The sequence below is a fragment of the Cryptotermes secundus genome, unplaced genomic scaffold (assembly GCF_002891405.2).
Source record: "Cryptotermes secundus unplaced genomic scaffold, Csec_1.0 scaffold697, whole genome shotgun sequence".
Lineage (NCBI taxonomy): Eukaryota > Metazoa > Arthropoda > Insecta > Blattodea > Kalotermitidae > Cryptotermes > Cryptotermes secundus.
This window is the reverse complement of record NW_019724753.1, coordinates 896,597-922,040: the sequence shown is the minus strand read 5'-3', so window position 1 is coordinate 922,040 and position 25,444 is coordinate 896,597. Positions and strand designations below refer to the sequence as shown.

General features: G+C 42.5%; 1 protein-coding gene across 1 annotated transcript in view; it reads right to left on the bottom strand.

Moving 5' to 3' along the window:
- Positions 1 to 25,444, bottom strand: part of LOC111862933 (G-protein coupled receptor Mth2) — a 38,442-nt gene that overhangs the window by 4,054 nt on the left and 8,944 nt on the right. The window contains exons 2-3 of the mRNA XM_023848802.2: positions 15,278 to 15,356; positions 12,844 to 13,028 (exon numbers count right to left, since the gene is read on the bottom strand). Coding sequence (XP_023704570.1) covers positions 12,844 to 13,028; positions 15,278 to 15,356 — 264 coding nt within the window. The remainder of the gene's footprint in view (positions 1 to 12,843; positions 13,029 to 15,277; positions 15,357 to 25,444) is intronic.

Below are 25,444 nucleotides of genomic sequence, written 5' to 3'. Positions count from 1 at the left end.
CCTCGATAGCGAAGTTTGAATGGGAGTATATTAAAATAAATCTTAAGCAGTTAGGTGTCGACTGGTTTCATCTGGCTTAGAAGAGGCTCCAGTGATGGTCAGGTCTGAAAACGCTATTTAACTTCTGGGTTCCATGAAAGTCGCATAAGTTTTTTAACCAGTTGAGCAACCATAGAAACGTTTTATCCCACGGAGTTAAGTTCCATTGCATTTGGATGTGTTCTCGCTGTAGTGCATTCTGGGATGTGACGCCGTGTAGCCCTGCGAATATGCAACCTCAATCATAGATCACTCCTACCCCGTCTGTACCTTACCTTCCATCCTCCTACAGTGTCATATATGACCTTTCTGAGGCCCGGTACTAGTTACTGTTCTGCTTTCCTCAGCTGATTACCTTTGGGCTCCTTAGCAGGCTGGAACGAAGTTTTCATTGCGAAGTTCGCTCTGCTTGTTTCTTGCATGGCTTCTTCTTCAAGCTAATGGAAACAGTATGTCCCTCCGAAACGTCGGTGTACGGCATCACATGTACTCTATATTACTTTTATTTCTGTGAGCAGTATCCGGGGAGTACGCGGTAACATGGTTCGTTGAGGCACTATCCTACAAGCCGGTAGATCGCTGGTTTGATTCCCGGTGAGGTCATTAGTTGACCTATTCCTTCCAGCCGCACTATGGCCCTGGGGTCGACTCGGCCTCTAACAGAAATGAATACTCGGAATCTTCCAGGGGGTGAAGGGCCGCCGGTGCATAAGGCTGAAAAACTTCACTCCATCTGTGAATCGACTGTCTAGAAAATGTAGGAGCCTCGACGTCTCAAAATCCTGTTGGTCTCCACGGCCTCTTACAGGGATAGCTTTACCTTTTTTTTTCTTCTGTGAGTAGTAGCTATTGCCAAAGTCTTCTCTTTCGGGCCAGGGTGTTGTACTGTTGTCACCCTGCAGAATTAGTTGCTGATCAAGCTGAAATCGGATCGAGTGGTTCTCCAGTCACGAGGTGCAGTGATACGAGTCAGCTGTTTTCAAGTAACTATCTAAGTGTTGTACAAGCAGCGGAATAACGTTGCAACTCTTCGCTTTCGACCGTCTATTTATCTTGCCCAGTGTTTTGGTTCTTAAAATATTTTCTTGTTTCAGATTAAATCGCATCGGAATTTCAATGTACGTATAACCATGTGTCTTTTCACAGTTGTTCAAGAAATGTTGGCTCATTGCTTACATTGAATACACATCACTAACTCGACAGGAGCGTAGTTTCTGTGTAACACATTAGCTAAAGATGATAGAAATTTTAGAAATGAATACTCTCTCTCTATATGGCTGTACAGCGCTTGGGACCTTGGCCACTTTTTCAGTTTCTTAATCCTATACACAGACGGTGGGCGGGGATCAAACTGTCGCAAGGCCGTACCTACACACAAAACAACACAAACACAGAATTAACGCATACAAACATCCATGTTTTGAGTGGGATTCGAACCCACGACCCCACCGGTCGAGCGGGTGAAGACAATGCCTTAGACCGCGCGGCCACTGTGATCGGACAGAAATTAATACTAGAAGGTTCAGATGAACATTTCAGTGGGGAGGGGGGAATTTCAGTAGCTAGGCTATATAGTATCCAATGGTAGAATAACATGAAGATTACGCAGAAAGCGATTGTGGCCTAATCTAGATATTATCGCAACATCTGTTCGGAGTAACTGAGTAAAGCAGTGAAAACCCTCAGTCAGAATAGCCGCTGTTTCTGCTGCGATTCGAGCCGACCATCTACAGGATGAAGTGTGGAACGTTACCGCTACTCAGCCTTCTCAGTGGTAATGAGCAAAATAATTACAAAATTTCGTAATACGGTTGATTAACCCTTTAGAGCACAGCGGTACGTCTGCCTATCACATGCATTATGCGTTCCGTATTATTCCGTAAATAAACAGCGATCATTTCCGCAAGCAGCATTAGCATAAATATATATTTATTTTTTACTGCAATTGGGCTTATTCCCGGTGGCAGTGTTTACAAAAACGGACATACAGAAACGTACATAGTGGTCTTTGTAATAGAAACGGCGTTGTTTTCTGTGATGTGGGAGCTGAGTTTTAAAATATTAGTTCTACGGACTTCGGGTTTCAACCCTACTAAACGTTCCTTTGCTCATAATAATGTGCCGTTTCCCAACGCCTTACCTTCTTTACTTCCCAGCTCTTTATCTTCTCAAACTTTACAAGAAGGACTACCACCTCGGCGACCCGGGTTCGATCCCAGGTCAGGTCATGTGTGATATGTGGTGGTGGACGAAGTGATACTGGTGCAGATTTTCTCCGAATACTTTGCTTTCCCCTCCCAATTCTCATCCCACTAACTACGATACATTAATATTGACACTGTATAGTTTCGATAATGAGAGCGTCGTTAAATAGCCAACTTCAGAAAAAGAAAAAGTTACGACTGGACAAAGCTGAGGAACATTCAAACTGTTTTTTTTTGTAGGATTTGAGGTTCTCATGCCTGTTGATATGAAGAGATACATTGTCACGGGTTAAAGCGTGAATGTAGACGGGTTTTGATTCGAGACTGGATTTACTAACCACGTTAACACATGACATGCGCTACACTTAGTTATAGCGCCATCGCGGATCTCCATATGTACAAATTTCTACTGCACAGGCTAAGACATTTCAGTCTGCTCTGTCTTCACCAGTCGTTCCCCTGTAACGGCTTATGACAGTGGAGATTCTTCAGCTTCCACGCTCACTTCGTTACCCATTGGCTCTCGACTGCACCGACTACATTTTCTCGTCACAGACTCCTTTACAACTTTTCAAACTTTTGCTCCAGTTGTCCACCTTTTACGTCTCTGCACGGGCAGCATACAAAAATATTGTTCATTGCTGTACTCCAAGCGTTTCCGGGGAACATGTTTATTTGCGAATGCGTTACTCAGTGATGGCTGCGTATATCCGCGTACTAAGAATCTGTTGCCTAGCAGAGGATGTTGCTTCGTTGTTTGTTCCGCGGTAACGGGTCTACACGCTTGTGGGATATAACGCCGTGTAATCCGTTGAAAATCAACCGACGTTTGACTCTGGTTTCTTTCTTAGTTTCGTTTTTCAAAACTGAAAATATAAGCGACATGTTCCTCTGAAGCGTTTCGTTGACTTTCAACGGACTAAACGATTCTAGAAGATATAGCTCTTTGTAACCACCGCTGTGAGAAGCTGGAATCCTACAAAAAATTCAACTTTGAATGTTCCTCAGCCTTGCCAAATCGTAACTCTTTTTTTTTCTGAAGTTGGTTATTTAACCACGCTGTCATTATCGAAACTATACAGATAAGTTAAAGCGGTGTTTACATTAGCGTGGTGCCACGGCGAAATCCTGAGGCGTGAAAATGTGCCGTTTTTGAAAGCCGTGACCACGCTTCGGAGTGGCGTATTCGCACGCCTTTCCTACACACATTTTGCAATGTAAACACTGGAATGTTTGAAACGTATTACACGCCTGGGGTCGAGTTTCCGCGTGATCACGTCAGTCGCTGTACGAAGATGGGAGGGGTGTTACTTATGTGCGGTGCTGTTGCTCAAGTAATAAAAATTGAGCTGTTGCTTGCTGAAAAAAAAAAAAATCAAAATTTTGGAAACTGCCGAAGAAAACGAAGGTGGTGGGTTAGAAAGTGGATTGCTAAGAGAGAAGCGATTGGTCCATCGAGAAGACAATCGGATGAACTTGTATCTAATAACCCAAGAGATTATAAACAAATGTTGCGAATCGCACCAGAAAATTGTATTCTATTGCATAGTATTGTTCTCCGATAACTTAAGCGACAGTTCCCCCGTGATTTCGGCAACGTTCCCGCACGGAGTACACCACAGAACTGACATTCACGCCTGTAAATACGCCGGGCTCAGGCGAAAAAATCAAACGCGGTTTGATTATTTGGCACGCCTGGCTGAAAGAAGCGTGGCGACTGGCAGGCGTGCGTTCACGCCTACGCATTCACGGCTGTTTTTTTACACGAGCCGTGACCACGGCCGAACTACTTTCACGCCTCTTATTAGACATGGCACCACGTTAATGTAAACACCGCTTAAGGCTGTCCCTGTAACAGGCCGTGGAGGCCCGTAGTGTTGCGAGACGTCGAGGCTCCCACATGTTCTAGATAATCGACTCACAGATGGCGGTGATATCGTCATCCTTACGCTCTGGCAGCCCTTTACCACCAGGAAGATTGATGGTACTAATTTCCGTTAGAGGTTGAGTCGACCCTAGGGCCATAGTGCGGCTGGAAGGTTAGGGCAATTGAAAAATCCAATAACCTCATCGGGAATTGAAACTGCGACCTTCCATCTTGTAATTTAATGTGTCAACCAATTACGCTACCGCGTGACCGCCATCGAAACTACGGAACGCATAAGGCGTCTGCTACGCGTGCGTACCGCTGTGCTCTAAAGGATTAATAAACCGTAACATGAAATTTTGCAATTATTTTGCTCATTACCACTGAGCGGGTTGGAGTGGCGGTAACACTTCAGACTTCATCCTGTAGATGCACGGTTCGAATCCCAGCAGAAACAGCGGCTATTCTGACTGCGGTTTTTCATGGCTTTACTCAACTACTAGAAGCAAATGCTATGATGCCTAGATTAGGCTCCAACAGCTTTCTTCAGAATCTGCGTATATAATTCTACCATTCTGCCATCCACGAAGATAGAAACTCTTCCGAAATTCTTTGTTTTACCCGTAAGATACAGCGTCTCTCCTCAGTTCCCCCTTCACTGTCCCTTCTCTCGCTCTGCCTTCTTCAGGTTTCAAGTAATTAACGTCACAGCATAATTCGTTCCAGTAATATAAAATCCCTTGGAATATAAATGTTCGATTCCAGAAAATTTGGCTTCAGTAGTGTAGGGAGCCTCTATACTCGTACGTGCGGTTTACTGCGTTTCTTTGAAATAATAAATGCCTTTGGGCAGCAGGAAATTATAGTTTTGATTTCTCTGGCACTGTGACCACTTCCTTTGTATGAGCTGGCCATTTCCTGAGTGTGACGAATTAAGATATCAGCTTTGGAACGGGAACTGGTAGGAGTCCTAACCGCCGAAGAAAACGCTTGCAGACTCTCTTACAGGTGAGCTCAAAGGTTCTCTCTCACAACGATGATATGATTATGACCCCTTGTAGACTGGTAGTTGCATATTATCCCGTGTGGGGGACGTTGCGTGACTTTTATACGGGTTTTGGATTGGATGATTGGATTTATTGACACCTTATACACACAACTCGGGGCGCAAGGCAATACAGCGCTATCGCTGATCTACACATACTTCACAGTTCACCGTTACGCACGAACTAGGGTACTCAGTCTTCACTAGTCGTATCCTTGTAACGGATTTTAACAGTCTCCCTGTCACTTAAAATCACGTATGAAGCCTTCTTTTCATAGCCTAATTAATTTCTTGTCATTTCTTCTCAATCACCTTCGACTGCCATCTCCAGAACTCGATCCAATTCTCGACAACTCACTCAGACGTCAAAGTCACACTGCGACTGGCAGTCAGTAAGTCAGTCTTGGTGTCGAGCTCCATCTGGGGCTCATTCCCAGATATTTATTACCGTTTGATAGTTACGGTCTTCTTCTTGTGGGGCGCCCACTCTGACGAGAGGACGGGTCAGTCTTTTGTATATGCTGCTGGCCCTTGCCAGAGTAACCTTTCTCGGGTCCGAGTCCCTTGGAACTCGCGACCTTATATTACTGCCTCAGATTTGAGACGTCCCTTTTTGTCGCTTCCTACGACTCTCAGGGTCACTGTGGAGGTATTCGAGTCCATCTGCACACGGGTTCTCACTCAAACGTCAAAGTCAAAGTCAAAGTCACATTGCGACTGACGGTCAGTCAGTCAGTAAGGATTGGTGTCGAGCCGCATCTGGGGCTTATGACCAGATATTTATTACTGTTTGACATTTACGGTCTTGTTTTTGAGGGGCGCCCTCTCTGACGAGAGGACGTGTCTGTCTTTTATATATGCTATTGGTCCTTGCCAGCGCAGTTTTTATCGGGCCCGAGTCCCTTGAGACTCGCGACCATATTTTACTGTTTCAGATTTGAGACTTCCATTTTCGTCGCTTCCTATGACTCGCAGGGTCACGGTGGAGGAATTCGACACCGCCTCCACACGTGTCACTCAAACGACCTTCTTTGTCCCTTTATAACTCCTCGACACGGACTACGCAGAAAACACAGCTTCTTTATTGTTGAGATGGCTTGTTTAGTGATCCGTTGCCTAGCAATGGACGTCATAGTGTTGCGCGCGTACGCTACCGCTGGGATATGTTCTTTGCCTAGCAATGGGTCTATACGTCACAATATACAGTGTCTACAAAAGGTCTGACATATTTTGATCTTTAATAATTCGGGAAATAACGAAGATAGAAATAAACCTTTAGCAATGATGGAAAGATCGACTCAAAAAGTTTATTTTCCTCTTTACAGGTCACGAACGTGTTCATAGCTGTCAGTGCAGTGTTCATTGTTGAGAAAATGGCGACTCCGCAAGAGAGCGCAAACAGTGGTGTGGTTTTGTGAAACGAAATCGGTGACACAAACACAGAGGAACATCAGAACACATTACCAAAAAGATCCTCCTTCTAGAAACAGTATCATAGACCGGAAAAAGAAATTTTTAGAAACAGGAAGTGTCCTCAGTAAGAAGAGTTCCGGACGTCCCAGCACAAGCAACGATGATGTTGAGCGTGTCCGAGAAGCATTTGCACGCAGTCCCAGGAAATCTTTGAGAACAGCGGCAAGAGAATTGAATATGCAAGTTTCAACAGTACACAAGGTTCTACGAAAGAAATTACGGCTGTACGCTTATAAGATGCAACTTGTGCAGGCTACTGAACCACATGATAAGCCTAAGAAAACGGATTTTGAAACAGATATATTACGAAGAATAGAGGATGATGAAAGATTTCTTACAACCATATTGTTCTCTGATGAAACTTGTTTCCACATTTCTGGAACAGTCAATCGCCATAGCGTACGCATTTGGGGATCAGAGAACCCTCATGAATACCGTGAAATGGCAAGAAACTCCCCAAAAGTGAATGTGTGGTGTGCTCTTATGCATGGTCGAGACATTGGGCCTTTCTTTTTTGGCGGAAAAGACAGTCACATCAGTCATTTACCTAGACATATTGCAGAATTTTGTATTGCCGCAAATTGAAGCGCTTCAGCCCGAAATCATTCTCCAACAAGACGGTGCGCCACCTCATTGGAGCACCATAGTTCGTGATGTTTTGGACAAACATTTTCCTGGAAGATGGACTGGACGAGGTGGTCCAATTTCTTGGCCCTCAGGATCACCTGACATAACCCCACTGGACTTTTTCCCCTGGGGATATGTCTAAGACATTGTTTATCAGAGGCAGGTGAGAGACATCGATCAATTAAAAACCAGAGCAAGAGACGCAATAGCCACTGTGGATGTCGGTATGCTTGCCCGAACCTGGCAAGAAATCGAATATCGTCTGGATATTTTACGTGCAACAAATGGAGCACATGTACAACTTTATTAACAATAGACACAAAACTTTTTGGTTTCTCAACCCAACAATGTAACCAGTTTATTTCTATCTTCGTTATTTTCCAAATTATAAAGATCAAAATGTGTCAGACCTTTTGTAGACAAGTCTCGGAAGAACCTATTGCCTACATCTTCACGGTAAAAGAAGACGGAAACAGCACGTTCCTCCAAAGCCTTGGTAGCCACCAATGTCACATTCCAAAGACCACAATCTGTAACTTCCATAGCGTCGCCAATGGTTTTGTATATATGTCACCAGATGAGGCCTGCCTTTGTATGAAAAATTCCACCTTCACACATAGTTTTAAAGTACATATGAGGACGTCATTTGTAAGTTGCTAGTGAGAATTTAAACTGTGACTTTATAAATGAAGATCGTCAACACAGGGTTAAAATTCTGAGATTCGGTATTGTTAATTTCTTTCTATTTTCTATTTTCTTTTTTTTGTTCTAGTTACGACATATTAGGATCGTGGCAGCCCAGGCTGATAGTGTTGTTCTTACCGTGTAACACTTTCCTCATGATAAGATCCCACAGACTTCAAAGTCCAACCCTCTTGTCTTCCATTGGTCTATCAATATGTAAGCCTTCTCGGGATTTGTAAACCGCATGATACTCCAGGTTTCTAACGGTCGATTTCAAAATCTAGCTTCCGAAGTTGTACATTCTCGATACTGATGGAATAGTTACATAACCAACTTAAAAGAACTTAACAAAAACTAGCGAACCCAAATCTGAAAGCAAAGTTTCCTAACCTTCAGAACATTAATAACAACATCCATGTATGTGACAACTCTTGCTTATTATATCAGGTAATTAACAAAGTTAATTAAACTCTGTAAGATTTGAGGCTTTCACGGCGGTGACTATGAAGAAAGCAGTCTTCTGGGATTTGGCACCGTGTATATGTGGTGTTAACCGACGTTTCGGAGGAACGTACCGCCTCCATCCAGCCTGCTTTTACCGGTTCTCACGGTCTCTTCGCTTGCGGATTTCTTATATTTTTCCTTCTACCCTGAAGATGGAGGCGATACGTTCCTCCGAAACGTCGGTTAACACCACATATACACGGTGCCAAATCCCAGAAGACTGATTTCTTAATTAAACTCCTTTGAATTTTTAACTCGCTGTGATTTCTGTGGCCGAAGATATGAGAAAAGCATTCGCAAATTAAATGACTGATAATGGGCTTGTGTGGGTGCTGCTGTCGTGTTTAGGGTTGGCACTGGGTTGAATGAGGGTACAGATTCGGGTGTATGAGGTATAATCGTGTAGGCTTGTGTGTGTATGTGAGTGTGTGAACCCTCAAGCTGCACCAAGGCCTCCAGGATCGTAACTACTCTATTTCTTTTTTGTAGTTTTTATTCCGACACTCTCAGTATCTAGACAATACAGTTTTTAATCGTAAGATGGTAGGTGAACGTTGACTTGCAAAGGATCTGGGAGGAAGCGATTTTATAATTGGGATCCTATCCTGGCATTTGATAGGTGTTACGGATAGAAACTACGAAAAATGTTACCCAGGACACTCGGTGCGACGGACGAGATTACAACCAAACACGTCCCGAATACAAGTTTAGAGTGTTAGTTTTTTAGTTAATTTCGTGGGGTGGGGTGAGACTGAGTCTACTTGGTACGTCGGCCATTAATCGACATATTGTACCAGCCCCTTGTTAATAGATGAATATGCAGCAGTTGATGAGAATGAGAATTGGCTGGGGAAACCGAAGTACTCGGAGGAAACCTGCCCAACAGCCACTTTGTCCACCACAAATCCCAAATGACCTGTCTTGGATAGAACATGGGCCTCCTTGGTAGGAAGCCGGCGACTAACTGCCTGCCTATGACATGACCATAGTCTACAGTGTTACCGTTGCATTTGTTATGAGTGTAATGATATCTCAGGTAAGTTAATGAGCACCTGAAAAACAAGCACAAAAATCGATGAAGACGGACCATCACTCTAATATTTTGTCTTCCGACCGTTCAAATAATAAACAGTAATGACGGGTAGAGAGTTTTGGCAGGAATTTCTGAAGTTGTAGGAAAATATGGGCACTGCTGTTGCGCATCACGTGACATCCATGACAGCAACGCGCATATATTTTGTATACTTACTTACTTACTTACTTACTCATGGAGCTGAGCCCTTCTGGTGGAGCCGTCAATTCTGCAGCTACTCAAGAATTTCCCAGCATTTTATGGAACCCGAAGGTTCATTACCGTGTTCACAAGAGCTCTCCACTGGTCCCTATCCTGAACCAGATCAATCCAATCCATACCATCCCATCCTATCTCTCTAAGATCCACTCTAATATTGTCCACCCACCTACACATTGGTCTTCCCTGCGGTCTCTTTCCTCCCGGCTTTCCCACCAATATCCTATACGCATTCCTCGTCTCCCCCATTCGTGCTACATGACCTGCCTACCTCGTCCTCCTTGACTTGATCATTCTAATTATACTTGGAGAAGAATACAAGTTATGAAGCTCCTCATTATTCAGTTTTCTCCAACCTCCTGTCACTTCATCTCTCTTCGGTCCAAATATTCTCCTCAACACCCTGTTCTCAAACACCCTCAGTCTCTGTCCCTCCCTTAATGCCAGAGACTAAGTTTATATAGCTTAATATAAAACGGACTGACAATGAATGGCATAACCTTAAGTGTGGTGGTACGACTGGCAACTGTCAAAACAAATAAAAGAGCCTCTCTTTCTATATGTACTTTCGAAAGATAAGGAATTATGTTAAAAATTTGAGAAGTTATCATCTTGTGTACTAACAAAGGGTGTTAACGGTTTCCGACCTAGGCTCTGTTTCCTGTGCAATCATTTTTCCAAGTAATTTCTAACCTTCAGGAATCGGGAACGGGAAATTTATCGAAAATACGCTTTTTAATATAACATTCACTCTTTCCGCTCCTAGACAACGAAAACAAGAATGTCGAAAGGGCTTAAAATATACACGTGAAAGATCACATAGGTATTTAGGCAAAATAACGTTATTGCGAGAAAACTCTTACATTATTGCTGGAATCCAGAACCTGCCTGGAGGCCTAAAGGTAGCAACCATACCATTGGACAGTCAATACAGGGTGTCCGGATGAAAGGTATCCAAAATAAAATAATTATATCTCAGAAAGATTTTATTATACACATTTATGGGTTACACCACTACAAAGGGAAACTATCAAAGTTTTTTTCTGAGTATATAACTTTCTCAATAAATTTCAACGTGGGCTCCCTTGGTGGCACGACAAATATGCAGAGGATCCAGCATGTTTGGTGTTACCGTAGGCACAGCGTCCCTTGTGCGGGCTTTGAGGTGTTGCAGGTCGTTGATCTTAACCTGATAGACAATGTTCTTCACATAACCCCACAAGAAAGAATTCAGTGGGGTTAAATCTAGCGACCTAGGAGGCTAAGCGATTGATCCTCTTCTGCCGATCTATCTCCCAGCCATCACACGGTCCAAGTGATTCCTAACATGGTGGCAGAAATGTGGCGGCGCATGCGTGTAAGCCGGGCACGGGGGGAAAAACAACTTACAGGGGTTTCCTTTCCGATGACATAAACCGGATACGTGTGTGACAATTACTCTCCGAGATTTAAATTTTTTATTTTGGATACCTTTCTTCTGGACACCCGATATTTGGCTAACAATCAACTGGTTGGACTTCTAACTGATTTCAGGTTATTACGTAAACAAGCAACTAAACGAGAAATTGAAGTTTGGGAACACCTCAGAAAGGATGGAGGAATTCTGTTTTGTAATATTCATAACCGGTTTCAACAGGCGATTCTCAGCCTTTTGCATCTTGCGTTCTACCAGTTACTTTGAAAAACCGTAGTGACGTCGTTGTGAACATCAAGCGCTTTTTACATCTTGGCAAGAAGCATCTTTAAAATTATATGCATTTTAATATTACTATTAGGAGTTTGGATAGCTCAGTCAGTATGGCATCAGGGCTGGACGGCCGGGCTTCTATTCCCTTCAGAAGCAAGGTTTTTTCTATTCTCCATAGCGTCTAGACGGGCTCTGGGGCCTACCCAGTACCGGGGCTGGTTTCGTCAGGAATAAAGCGGCCTGGTCGTGAATCTGACCACTCACCTCTATCAACTACCGAGGTCAAGAATGGTGGAGCTATACCTCCATTCCCTTATACATCTTCATGGCACCTTACCTTTGGTAATTTATTACTCTTGAATGGAAGACCTTGTTTTCGAGATCTGATATCGTACGCAGGACGGCCCCTGTGGTCTAATGGTCAGAATTCCTGGCTACATATCCAGAGGTACCGGGTTCGATTCCCGGCGCTAACAGATTTTCTGAGAAGGAGTGGGTCTGGAACGGGGTCCACTCAGCCTCGTGAGGATAATTGAGGAGCTATTTCAAGAAAATAGCGGCTCCGGTGTAGAAAACCGAGATTAACGGCCCTGGGGATCCGTTGCGCTGACCATGCGACACCCTCTATCCGCTAAAGTTGGCACTAACTTCGCCCACAAGCGGAGGTTGCTCGATCGGTATAGTTCGCTTACAGACTACAGGCCACGGATTTTTTATTCCACTGGTTCAGATTTGTGTGCGTGTGGAACTGGATATCTCCTATTAATGGAAGAACTTATACAAGATGCTGTGGGGAATATTTTGGCCTGCGAGGGAGGAAATAACATGAGGCTGGAAACAGCTCATAACGAGGACTTCCATAATGTGTAATTCTCGTCTTGTATTAGAATAAACAAATAAAGGAGTCTGAGATATGCTGGACATGTAGCACGCATGAGACTGAAGATAAATGTATGCTACGTTCCGTTAGGAGAGCCTGAAGGAAAAGGAACGTTTGGAAGATATAGGCGTAGATGGGATGTTAGTGTTAAAATAGATCTGAAAGAAATCGGTTGAGATGGTGTGAACTGGGTTCACCTGCATGGACAGCATTCTTTATAGTTCTGTTAACACAACACAATTTCCAGCAGCTGCTTGCGGTCTAGGATGATGTGTTACGGTAATATGTGCCGAAAATAGTGCTGAAAATTGTGTTGTGTTGACAGGAATAAAATAAACATCTATAGTGATTTACACTGTATATGAATGCATTCATCTGGCTTGGGATAGGGTCCTTCGCGGAATTTTGTGAACAAGGCAATGAACCTTCAGGTTTTATAAAATGTTTGGTTTTCCTTGACTATCTGAGCAAATGTCAGCTTCCTAAGAAGGACTGTGTTGCTTTTGGTTAGTCCTGTGAGACACGTAGCGGGCTATACTTACATCCGAACCAGCATTTTGTAACGCCGAAGCCGGGCTTGATATACTCGTCGGGTATGCCAGGCACTAGATCCAACATCATACACACGAGTAGCATGATAAAGGGAGCTCCCCACGCGTAGATGGAGTACATGATGAACTTTTTGTGTTCGCGCTCCTTTACAGATCCATGGATAGGCCGCAAACCACTGAAACAATGCAGAAAACATCCCTTGTCACTAAGACGTGGGAACTTTTCTGTAAATAAATAGGCTTAATGATAAGTCAGTGGAAATAAGAGCAAGCCATAAAAGAAATAGTAAAAGTAAAGCTATCGCTGTATCAGGCCGTGAAGGCCCATAGGGTTGTGAGACGTTGACGGTCCCACATTATCTAGACCAGTGTTCCGCAACCTTTTTCTACTCGCGGCACACCATGAAGTATCCATGACTCAACACGGCACACCAAAATGTTATTCCCCTCAAAAACGCATGATATCAGACAATTAATATAAATACGTAACGTGATCAACTTATTACTATAATATTATTATATTGTTATTTTATTATCATTAAACAGAAATCGACTCGTGCATTTATTAACAATTAATGAACTTTAATTCACTGTAGAGTGTAGAAAATACACTTCTATTACTATTAAAGTAAATACAGTAATTCTACTCATAACTTCAATGTGATACTTGCGCCTGCGTAGCTGCACACAGGCGACTGATCCGTGGTGGAATCGTTGACAACGCAAGTCTCATTTCTTCATCGATGGATTTGAGCCGCTCCCTCTTTGATGTCTTAATTTCAGTTAACGTCGAGAAGCCCAGTTCACACAAATATGTAGTTGAAAATGGCAATAACACATTAACTGCCATCTCGGAGATAGCCGGGTATCCACTCCTTATTGCCAACCAAAACGTATCCAAAGGCACTTCGAGAAGTTTTAGTTTCAATGTTCTGTCTGCTTTTAAATCTGCGAGTTCCTCTTATATATTAATCGGAAGATGTTCTGAATTCGCAACGAATGGATCACGAACCCAGTCGAAATCTTGTACACTCTCTTCAAATTCCTTATTGAATTTCTGCTGCAGCATTTCTAAATGTTCTTTAATTGTGTCCATCACCACTTCATTGCCGTCAGCAAGTGGCCATACAGTCGGGGACATCTCAAACGACCCATCTGTAATTCCCTAACTAGCAACCAAAATTTGCGAACTACTTCAGAGCACAGCTGTGATAGAACTGAATCAATTGTAAAACGCGGGATCTCTACTCTTCAAACGGAAGAAGTGACACTATACCGACTTATTTTTGAAATATTTATAATTTTAAATGAAGTCCAACAATCGGTGGGTGCATCGTTACAGGAAGAAAGTCATAAAGTTCAAGAAGCTCTAACTTCTAACAAACAGGGGCAAATACCCAAACAGCGTTATAAAAGACAGGGAAACCCATGCTAATCCCTGCAGTTTTAGGGAAAAGCACGTACACAGAACATGCGGCAAGCATATCAAAGAAGCTGCGTAGATGCGAGAAAAATAAAAATAAATCAATAATGAAAACTACGATATAACAACAGCTGTGAGTAAATAATCTTAGTTTAATTTCTTAGAATACAACATTACTGTACATAAAAACTCATAGCATGTAATAAAGAATAAACAAGCATCATCTTATTTAATCAGTGCAGTGGCTGAGAATAAAATACAAGCATATGAAACACGGTAACTGGGATAAAATAAAATGAATAAAATTCGACAATTAATTTCTTACAATAGGTAAAAGTTCGCGTCACACCTTTCACCTTGTGACGGCACACCAGTGTGCCGCGGCACGCCGGTTGCGGAACACTGATCTAGACAATCGGCACAAAGATGGCGGTAAACTTGTCAGCCTTACGCGCCGGCCGCACTTTACTTTCCAGGAAAATTATTTAATTAATTCCTGGTACTCATTTCTGTTAGAGGCTGAGTAGACCCCAGGGCCATAGTGCGGCTGGAAGGATTAAATCTATTGAAAAAATCCAATGACCTCATCGGGACTTGAACCCACGACCTTCCGGCTTGTAGATACTTATTTTATTGTTTTCTATCCCTGTAACATGCCGCTGGCAGCCTAATGCCGAGTCTGGTTTATTCGACTCGACATTAGTCTGTCAGCACGCTGGTTCCTCATTCGCGGATTTTCTCTTTTATTCTACCCTGAAGATGGAGGCGATACGTTCCTCCGAAACGTCGGTTAACACAATATCTACACGGCTCCACATCCTAGAAGACGGCTTTATTCATAGTCACCGCCGTGAAAACCTCAAAACTTACACAGGTTTTGATGTGTTATCGTCGTTCCCAGATATCTTCATACATTTTGAGTTTCTTTTTATGAAATGATGTCACAGTCCTGGGCAGGTATATTCTACTTTATATTACTGTAGAGGATTGTAGCAAGCTTACCTGAACGTCCACCAGATGTCAAAACACATCACGTTCAGCCAGAAGAAACTTGCGTGGAAGGCAAAGAAGATAGTGAAAGCTGCAAGGGAAAAAATGAAACAGATTTTGTTTAAAATTATTTATCACATAATCCAGTCAAATTTCTTTCTAGGCAGCAGTACCAAGATACCTAACATCAGTCTCATTCCACTGTTACAACTTACAGAAAACTGGAGACCAAAGTCCTTCTTGAGAAGCTGTGAGTTTCTCAGCTAAATACGAAATTCCGAGCTCCTTATGAAATCCAAGTTTCATTATCGTATTAAAAAAAACCCCCACCACGGATTCCATCTTGAATGATCCAGTTAACCATTTGATGCAAAAGCATATCTAAATGCTATTTAAAAATTCAGATCCTACACCACAGGAAACATAATGCGTGTCCAATTGTGAAGAACTACCAGTTAACGCTGCATGAAATAAATTGTGGTATGTAGACCCTGTCGCTTGAAAACGACCAAGAAATAAGCAGCTATGTCACAGTCGTTACTACGGATAAGTACTGCTTCTGTAAACGACAGCCCTTTCCTGTATATATTATCTAAATTAAAATTTTCGATGTCGAATCAAGCTTATTAGCTTTTCTTTTGCTCTGAGAAAATTCAGAATTTTGGTCGAAGGTGGAATATCTACACCAAGAGATATACAAGCAGGGGTGTCACAAGGTTCCGTCCTGTCCCCCCTATTGCACATGATACGCCCCAAACACCTGATTTCTATCTAGGTCTATTTGCTGTTGACACCTGTATATATGCGACAGACCGCGAAAAGGGTTATGTTTCCACAAAGCTGCAGCGAGGTCTCACTGTAATTGAGACGTGGTGTGAAAGCTGGAACATAAAAATCAGTGAAGATAAAGACTGAAACAATATAGTTTTCTTATAAACTTAGGCCCCCTGAGGCTCATCTTACAATGAATGGACGGAATATCTCCTTCGTCAATCATGTACATTATCTGGATGTAATTTTTGATAAATGATGGAGACTGCACATTGAAATGACGGAAGTCTAGGCCTTCAGAACACTTATCAGAATCTAGTTCCTATTCAGAAGTGAGTGTTCAGGCGTCAACTTTAAGTAACCCTCCCTAAGGCACTGATCAGATCAGTAATGACTTATGCTTGTCCCGCTTGGGAATTAGCGGCAGAAGCCTAACTCTTAAAACTGCAGCGCCTGCAAAACAAAGTTTTCCGCACCATTGGAAATTTTCCAAGGTTCACACCAGTCCGCGATTTTCGCACGGCTTTCAACCTTCCGTATATATACGCACATAAAACAAAATTGAGGAGGCAACAAGCGGAAGTAACACAAAATCATGGGAATGAACATGTTCGCGGTATAGGATAGAGCGAAGCCAAACACAGAAAACATAAGAGACTTAAACTTGGCGGTGGTCAAGCCAAGATACTTTCATACTTTCAAGTGACTAAGCTGCCGCTGTTACATAAGATACGTAAGATAGACATGATCTGCTTTGCAAAACCTGCACTGACAGAGGACTTGTATATAGTGCACAAGGAAGAATTTTCCATAACACGCTATGTGTGCCATACGTACACTTGACAAAGGCCAAGCCTATTCATAAGAGAGAAACACATCCTCTCGTTAGGGGATGTTCATAAGGACTATGACCGCAAGGGTTCGGTTGAAAAAAATAATCTCTGGTCGTGATCCTCAAGCGGCTGACGGCAAGAAGAAGCGATTGGCTATAAGTCGCCAGTCGTAAAGTAAAGCTGATTCTGTGTTCAGTTGTGAGTCAGTCGCCAGCCGGTAAGAATGTGAGCAAGAACGCAAAGGACTTAGTTGGGATCCATTACCAGGCAATGACTGGCGAAGACACAGCAGTCTGCGGTGAACAGCAGGGTATGTGAATTAGCGTTAGCGCTATAGTTACTTGTAGTTACAATCTGTAAGTGTTCAATCAATTCAATTACCAATACAAACCCCGTCTATAGTCACTCATACACGGACACTATAAATACAGTGCACAAATAGCAGGGATTTGAAAGTTAAAACAGGTGGTACATGTAGTAACCTCTGTGTTTTAAAGGGCTAAAATCGATATTGTTATTTTCATGGCAGTCTTTTGGCAGTAGTAAGAGCAAGAGAGAAATGCTATCAAATAAATACTGAGACACGTTTTTAATGTATTTTTTTTTTAAGATTTGTGTCTTCGTAGCATGGTGCTTAATTAATCGGACAGATCAGATGTCGTTGCCGTATGTCCGTAATAATAAATTAATGTGACTGATTTGTTAATGGATTGTGTAAAAGTGTTCTCCAGTTGTATAAATTACGAAATGTCAAGATTGAATTCTTTGATATCGGGTGGAAGTTAGCGATGTAAACGAAATTGCATGCTTTATTTTTTCTGCTCAAATTAAAAACACACACAAAAAAATGAAGGGTGTAATTTTTAACTTGTGCCTCACAGTACATCAGCTATTCATACACTTCAATAAAGCCTATGATTCAGTTAGGAGGAAAGTATTGTACAATATTCTGATACAGTTTGGGGTACCCATGAAACTAGTTAGTCTGATTAAAATGTGTTTAAAAGGAAGCTATAGTGAAGTCCATATGGGTAAATATTTGTCTTATAATTTTCCTATCCAGAACGGACTAAAATAAGGAGATGCTTTATCGCCACTGCTTTACAACTTTGCTTTAGAATATGTTGTTAGGAAGGTCCAGCAAAAGCAGGTTGGACTGAAGTTAAATGGGGCACATCAGCTGTTCTATGCTGATGATGTGAATCTATTGGGTGATAATATATAAACCATAAAGAAAAACACACAAAATTTAGTTGACGCTAGTAAGGAGGTTGGTCTAGAAATAAACAGAGAAAACTAAGTGCATGTTGCTCTCTCGTCACCAAAATGCAGGGCAAAATCATGACGTAAAGACAGGTAACAGATGTCATGAAAATGTGGCACAGTTCTGATATTTTGGAACGACGATAACAAATCAAACTCTGATTCAGGAGAAAATTAAGAGGAGACTGAACCCGGGTAATGCTTGCTACCATTCAGTCCAGAACCTTTTGTTTTCTCGTATGCTGTCTAAAAACATAAAATCTCAGAATATTCAAAACTATAATTTTGCCTGTGGTTCCGTATGGGTGTGAAACTTTGTCTCTGATATTGAGGGAGGAACACAGACTGAGGGTGTCTGAAAATAGGGTGTTGAGGAGAATATTTGCACCGAGTACGGAAGAAGTGACGGGATACTGGAGAGAACTGCATAATGAGGAGCTTCATAACGTGTACTCTTTGCTAATTTGAATGATTAAGTCAAGAGGATGAGATAGTCAAGGCATGTAGCACCAAAGGGGAAAGAGGAATGCATATAGGATTTTTGTGGGAAAGCCAGAAGTAAAGAGACCACTAAGAAGACCTAGACGTAGGTGGGATGATAATATTAAAACTGATTTTAGGTAAGATGGAGTGATATGGACTGGATTGATCTGGCTCAGGATAGGGGCCAGTGAATGGCACCTGTGAACACGGTAATGAACGTTCGGGTTTCATAAAACTCTGGGAAATTTTTCAGTAGCTGCACAATTAGCGGCTTCTCAGGAAGGGCACAGCACCGTGAGTGAGTTTTTCATTTGTGCTCTGAGTATTTCAAATGGGCAACTGTGTATAGTTAACCCACTTGCTAATGGTTGCATAAAAATTATAATTAAAGTGTACAATTGTGTTCACTGTTTCATGTGGGTTCGAAATTTCTTCTCTCACTCTAAAATCGAAGGAAAACATCTGATAAGGGAGACAAATTAACAGGGGATTGAGCAAAATCTCCTTTTTCTCTACTGGCGCTACCGTCCTGTGTGGGTCTTGGCCTCCTCCGTGGTTTCGAAACGGTATATTTTTCCAGGGTGCGTTGCTAGCCCCACGCCCAACCTCAGGTTTGAGAACAAGGGACTACATTTCGTCCGGACGCTACCCTCTGACCTGTCTAGAAGGGTTGTTCTACCAGGAGCTTAAGCTCCCGCCAGCATACCTCTCCAGGTAATTTTAACGCCCAAACCTCCTCTCAAAATTGAAACTGTAGACCTCGAGCAGGTATGGGGAAAATTACAGAAAGAAATATTTCATATGTCGTCGAGTCATCGCTAGGAAGTTACTATTTTTTCAACATACTTCCGGTATTCTACGCAGGTGGATATTAAAGTATAATTAAACCGGACATTTGTGCCGGTTCATACACAATGTATGAACGTAATCTGGTTCTTAGAGTAGACTGAGCCAAGCTTAAGAATACATCTGTTTACAGACGTTTATCAAGGGCGATGGTGATATATTTTAAGAATATAACCATTGTGCAAAAAAATACATTTTAATTATGAACAGAAATAAAATACAACAGAATTTATGGTACTGAATATGGACCCTGGAGCCGCTGAGGACGTCACAGGGAAGAGAAAGCTATGTGTCTCAGCCGAGAGTCGAACACTAATCGTAAAACGCATAGCCAGTCACTGTATAAGACATGTCCGGTTGTTTCATTCCATAGCAGGCACGGGCTCCACCAGGAAAAATTTTAATTATATTGATTTGAGGGATATTTTGTACATTTTATTATTGTAAATATTTCTTTCTTTTTTATTTTAATCCAGAGGGGCGTCCTCTCGCTGTTGCCCATGATAGCAGCATAGTGTGGACGTATACGTTTCATTGTTCGAGAATTGTAAGTGCGGCACTTAACAGATGTAAGATAAATCTTCTTACTTTGTATTATAAAAACTGCAGTCAGACTTTGGTGTTGACATTTTATATCGACACAGCCCTTCATCAAATATGTTGAACTTATATACTTGCTGATAATCTGTTTGATACTGCAAAACATGTCCAATCATATCTATTTCTTCTGCGGGAATTCTGAAGTAGATACTAAAACCAAATAACACAATAAACTATCTTGCCACTCGCCAAAACATGACACATGCTCGGAAACTTATACATCCGGAAATTCTATTTATCATATTTTTCTAAGATATTGAGACCTTACCAAGCCGGTTGGCATAGCGACAAGGCTAAAGACCAGTGTTTTCAAAACTTCTTCGGTTCCCTAAACTCATCCCCAGTGCCCCCTTCTTCAGGAGAGGGGTTTGCACAACCCACTAAGGAAGATAATAATAATAAAATAAGATACCACATTCAGTAACTACTTCACTGTTAGTAAATTCTTAATGCGATGGATAGGCTTAATGAAGTGATACCAGATTCAAATGGCTCTGACGATAACATATTGGGTACGAGGTTATTGAGTTCCTGAATTTCGTCCATCGTATTCTCATCAGAATTTCAGACGGTGGGCAGGAGCGTGATGCTGACCGCCCACCTCCATCTAATGTCGAGGTTAAGAGCGATGGAGCTATACCTACACTCCGCATACACCCATCATGTCGTAATGCTCAGTCACATAATTAAGTATAGGTTTGACTTCACAAGAACGCAGACCAGTGACAGACTATTGTAAACGTGATAAAATTAAAGTTCTGTCTTCTTGGATATAACGCCCTATAGTCCGTTGGAAGTCAACTGACTTTTCGGAAGAAAATGTCGTCTCCATCTTCAAGAAAACGAACAAACCCAACCAATAAACCAGCATGAAGCAGGTAGCAAGGAGGGCAATCCGTCTGTCGAAAGCTCGGGAACTGCAAGACACTTCGTCCCTTCAAGTCATCTTTTTTTCTTTATGTAGTAAACGTTGCTTTTAAGTACTAAAGCCCTGATTATGAACCTCTGGTTATAAAAATGTGAATTTTATTGTGCATCTTTTTCATATTTTGTATGTTTTAAGTTTTAGGTCATTTTTACAAGTTTTTTTTTGGTAATTTTTCGTCACTCTTTCAATTTTGGTTACCTTTCACGTTTTTTAATAATTGACATTCCTTGATCAAACTGAAGATATTTGATTCGTGAGGTAGAAATCTATGTTCTTCAAGTAAATTTTGTTTTGTATCTCTAGCCTCTGTCGCTAAATATAATAGATTATTTTTCTTTCTATGCCGCCAGAGATGCCGTTACAGTCCCGCGCCGCTCTCTAAGCCACTGCTATGTCATAAACTCATAAAATTGATGCCTCAGAAATGCAAAGGGGTAGGTTAAAAAGATGTCCGGGTGTCATAAAATCAAGAAATTGGAAACTAAACGAAATGTTGTGATACTGTCATTCTTGTTATAATGAGACACTACGTATATCTAGGAAGATACAATATTGTAACCTGTTTCGTTACTGAATACGCCGTAGAGATTTTTAATTTGTTTATTCAACAACCTAGAAGTAACGGCTACAATTAATTATAACAATATTGCGGTGTTTCACAATGTATAACCATGTTCGCAAATCAAATCACGCTATTGTCAGTAGACTACACGTTTCACAGTAGGGGAGCTATGTAAGTGTCCCTTATCACACACTCTCAATTACACAATCACACACACGTCCGGTTCTTCTTTCCGCGAACGCTGCTATACTCCAACTGTAGGCTGCTGACTGGTGAACTGTTTTAGGCCGCTGATACACTTTAACTCTCTCCAGGGACGGCTACAATTTAACTCGACTACAACTGAACTCGGCGATGGCCACATTTCAACTAACTCACGCTTACTGCTCAGGCGGCTTTTATTCCGTTCGCTGTTGCCTGTTGCCCTCGTCAACAGCGTCGTTGCGTGCCACGTCACAGTGTCTGCGTATAGCCTAGCAACGCTGTTACCTCACGCCGTCTTATGTCACAGCGCGTTGCGCGTTACGTCACCGTGCCGAGGGGGGGATGACGGGGTGATTCACCCGCCACGTCACTGCTGGGGGGTTATCCGTTGCGCAACATGACACACTGCTCCCTCCTTAAGGCTGTTCGTCCCGAATAGCCTAACGGTGCATCCCCGTTCCTTTACTTTGGAGGCCGTGCTTTCTGCGTCTCCTGTTTCGGCTACTCCTTGCAGCGATTGTTCTCCGGCCGTTACATCCGCTCCCCTCTTAAGACAAAGCTCGTCTCAAGCGGTTTCCTTTCAGCTTGCCAGAAGATCACATTCATCCATCGCTTTCTCCCATGGCACATTCACTCTCTCTGGGGAGGCCGGTTCTTCTATTTTACCGGCTCCTCTTCTGTGCCCTCCTTCTTTTTTCGTTTTGGAGGGGGTCGACCCCTCCATAAATTCAATTCCTCGTTTTCTCGTAATCCAACGGAAAATCCGGCTGTTTGCTTCGCGATCTTCCTGACGACGATCTCGTAGAAGGTCGTCTGCCAAGTACTTCTCCCTCCTAGGTGAGATCGCTGTCCTGATCTACACCCTCCGATGGCGTTCTTAGTAGGGTCCTCCAATTGTTTGCTGACCCGTAGTCCTTGTTCCAGACCTCTGTCCTTTATGCCAGTGTTGCATCGAGGGTACTTCCGACATCTATTCTCCTCTGTAATCTTCGTTCCGGTTGCGGTCACTTCTTTCCACTGGCATCCGAAGGTTCCCAGGGGAGTTTCCTTCTTGAAGGCATTTCTCAAGCGTCGTGCCACTGTCGCGCGACGGGATGTCTTCCAGCAGGTGGCAGCCAACTTCATCCGGGATTCACACTCTCCTGGGGTCCAAGATTTATTGAAGATGTTTCTCCGGCGCCATGACACTGATGCATGGCGGCACACCTTCCTGCTGACGACGGCCAATTTATTCTGGGGTCCGCAATTTTTCCCGTGTCGGATTCTTCATATTTCGTCGATGTCGGTCCCTGCCTCTTTTCTTCTTCGGTACTCCGACCGGCATTACTTCGGCGCCTTCTGCGGGTACCTCTCGTAGTTCTGCCGCCTCAGGTTTCATGTCCACTGAGGCCGGCTCTTCTTCTGGACGTACCTCCCTTTCTTGGCAGGCCATCGTCTCTCCGACCGGTAACACTATTGGGACCTCTTCTTGTTGTGCCGTCCTTGCTTCGATGGCTCCCGTTCTTGCTTGGGTAGCTTCTCTTTCTGCGGCCATTTCTTCTCGCCATGCTTGTCTGTCAGCCTCCCATCTTGCCATGAAATCCTTATGGTCGGCTTCCGCCTTAGCTTGGTGGGATCTCATGCTGGCGTCTTTCTAAAGGCTGTCGCCCCACAGGTGCAGAGGGTCAATTACTTCAAACAAAATCTCGGTATCATAAGAACATAATTTTTAAAATGCAAGGAGACGCTGGTTTATTTCAAAGGACAACAATGAAGAAAATATTTTTTTCAATATGCAAATAAGAAAATTTAGAAATTAGTTTTTAGGTCTTTTTTTTTTAATTTTTAGGTCATTTTTAAAATATTTTTTGGTCATTTTTAAAATATTTTTCAGATATTTTAGGTCATCAAAATCCGGGCCCTGCTCATGGCAATAGCGCGAACACGGAGATCTATCTAATCGCAAGAAATTATGAAATTCTACGAAGATCAAGCGGTATATATTGGGATTAAAAGTTTTTACCGTGGTTAATATTAAGTGCACTAACTTCTCGGATCTTACGCCGTGTAGTCTGGTAGATCGTTACCAAAATCTTGAACTTTCTGCTTCCATCTTCAGGACCGAAGAATAATCCAAACAAGCAACTTGCAAGAAGGAAAAAGCTCTGCTTCTTTCCTGCTAGATGCTTGATTGGCTTACAAACTCTTCGATCCTGAAGATGGAAACAGTACGTTCCGCCAACATGGAGGCAAATTTGCATCAGTCTACGCTACGTCACATAGCAGAATACATTGCTCTTCACTGATCTATATGCTTCCATACTTAAAGATTATGAATCATTCTCGTTCGTTACACAACTAGTCAGGAATGTGCTTTAGTCGGTGCTTGATAAGTGGGGAGTGTATTTATTCTCTTACATTTAAGATATATATTTTATGACGCTGTCAGTAACTCGGCGCCTCTGTGGTCTAATGGGGAGATCCTGTCTACAGATCCAGAGGTCCCGGGTTCGATTCCCGGTGCACCAGATTTTCTGAGAAGCAGTGCTTCTGGAACAGGGTCCACTCAGCATCGTGAGGACAACTGAGGAGCTATTTCAAGGACATAGCGGCTCCGGCCTAGAACACCCAGATTAACGGCAGTGGGGATGCGTTACACTGGCCACACGACACCGTCTATCCGCAAAAGTTGGCACTAACTTCGCCGACAAGCTGCGGTTGCTCGGTCGGTATAGTTCGCTTGCGGACTAAAACCACGGACTTTTGTTTTTTTTTGTTTTTTGTCATTAAAACTATAAATTTACTGTTTATCTTATGACTGGTTATAAGTAACTTATCAATCTTCACATATAATTAAGAATCATGGTCTTTCGAGAGGTAATTCCATGTAGTCTGGTCCTATTTGCCCAAGTGTTTCCTTTATGGTAGAAAATGGGAGCAGTGTGTTCCTACGAACAGTCGGTAGCACACACCCTTGAAAAAAGTAAGCTTCATAGTCTCGGCGTCGAGAACTTCGCCTTGTGTTAGCAGCCCGCCAGAGAATCCTCGCTTTATGAAGATTCGCATTACGAAATTTCGCTCATGCGAACGTCTACATGGGAAGTCAGTAAGAGGTCTCAAATGGAAGTGAAACAGCTGTGATGAACGTAATGCGTTTTGTATGTGTTATCACTAGGTATTATTATTATTATTATTATCATCATCATCATCTCTTGTCACAGGTTTATCTATGGAGTGCTTACCAGGAATTAGTTCCAAATATTTTCTCAACCCTCTCGTGACTGTACCCGTGGCTCCAATAATTACTGTTATCCCAGAGGAAGGAAGCGTCTGCTGTTGGAAGTGCGTTACAGTCTTCACTAGCAAAGGCTAGTGAAGACTGTAACGCACTAAGAAGACCTTGTGAGTAAGAAGGAGAGAACTAATTTACTTAACAACAAGGATAAAAAATACGCAAAAATGTGTAAAAGAGGAATGTTACAATTATTCATGATAGTCACAGGATCAATAGTTTTTGTGAAAGATCCCAAAAAATTATTCCCCCAAATCCCAGTGTCCAGACATATTCCAACATCCGAACAAATCCCAGCTTTCACAGCAAGCCCGTCCTTTGAACAAATCCCAGCTTTCACACCAAGTCCATCCTTTGAACAAATCCCAGCCTTCACACCAAGTCCATCCTTTGAACAAATCCCAGCTTTCGCACCAAG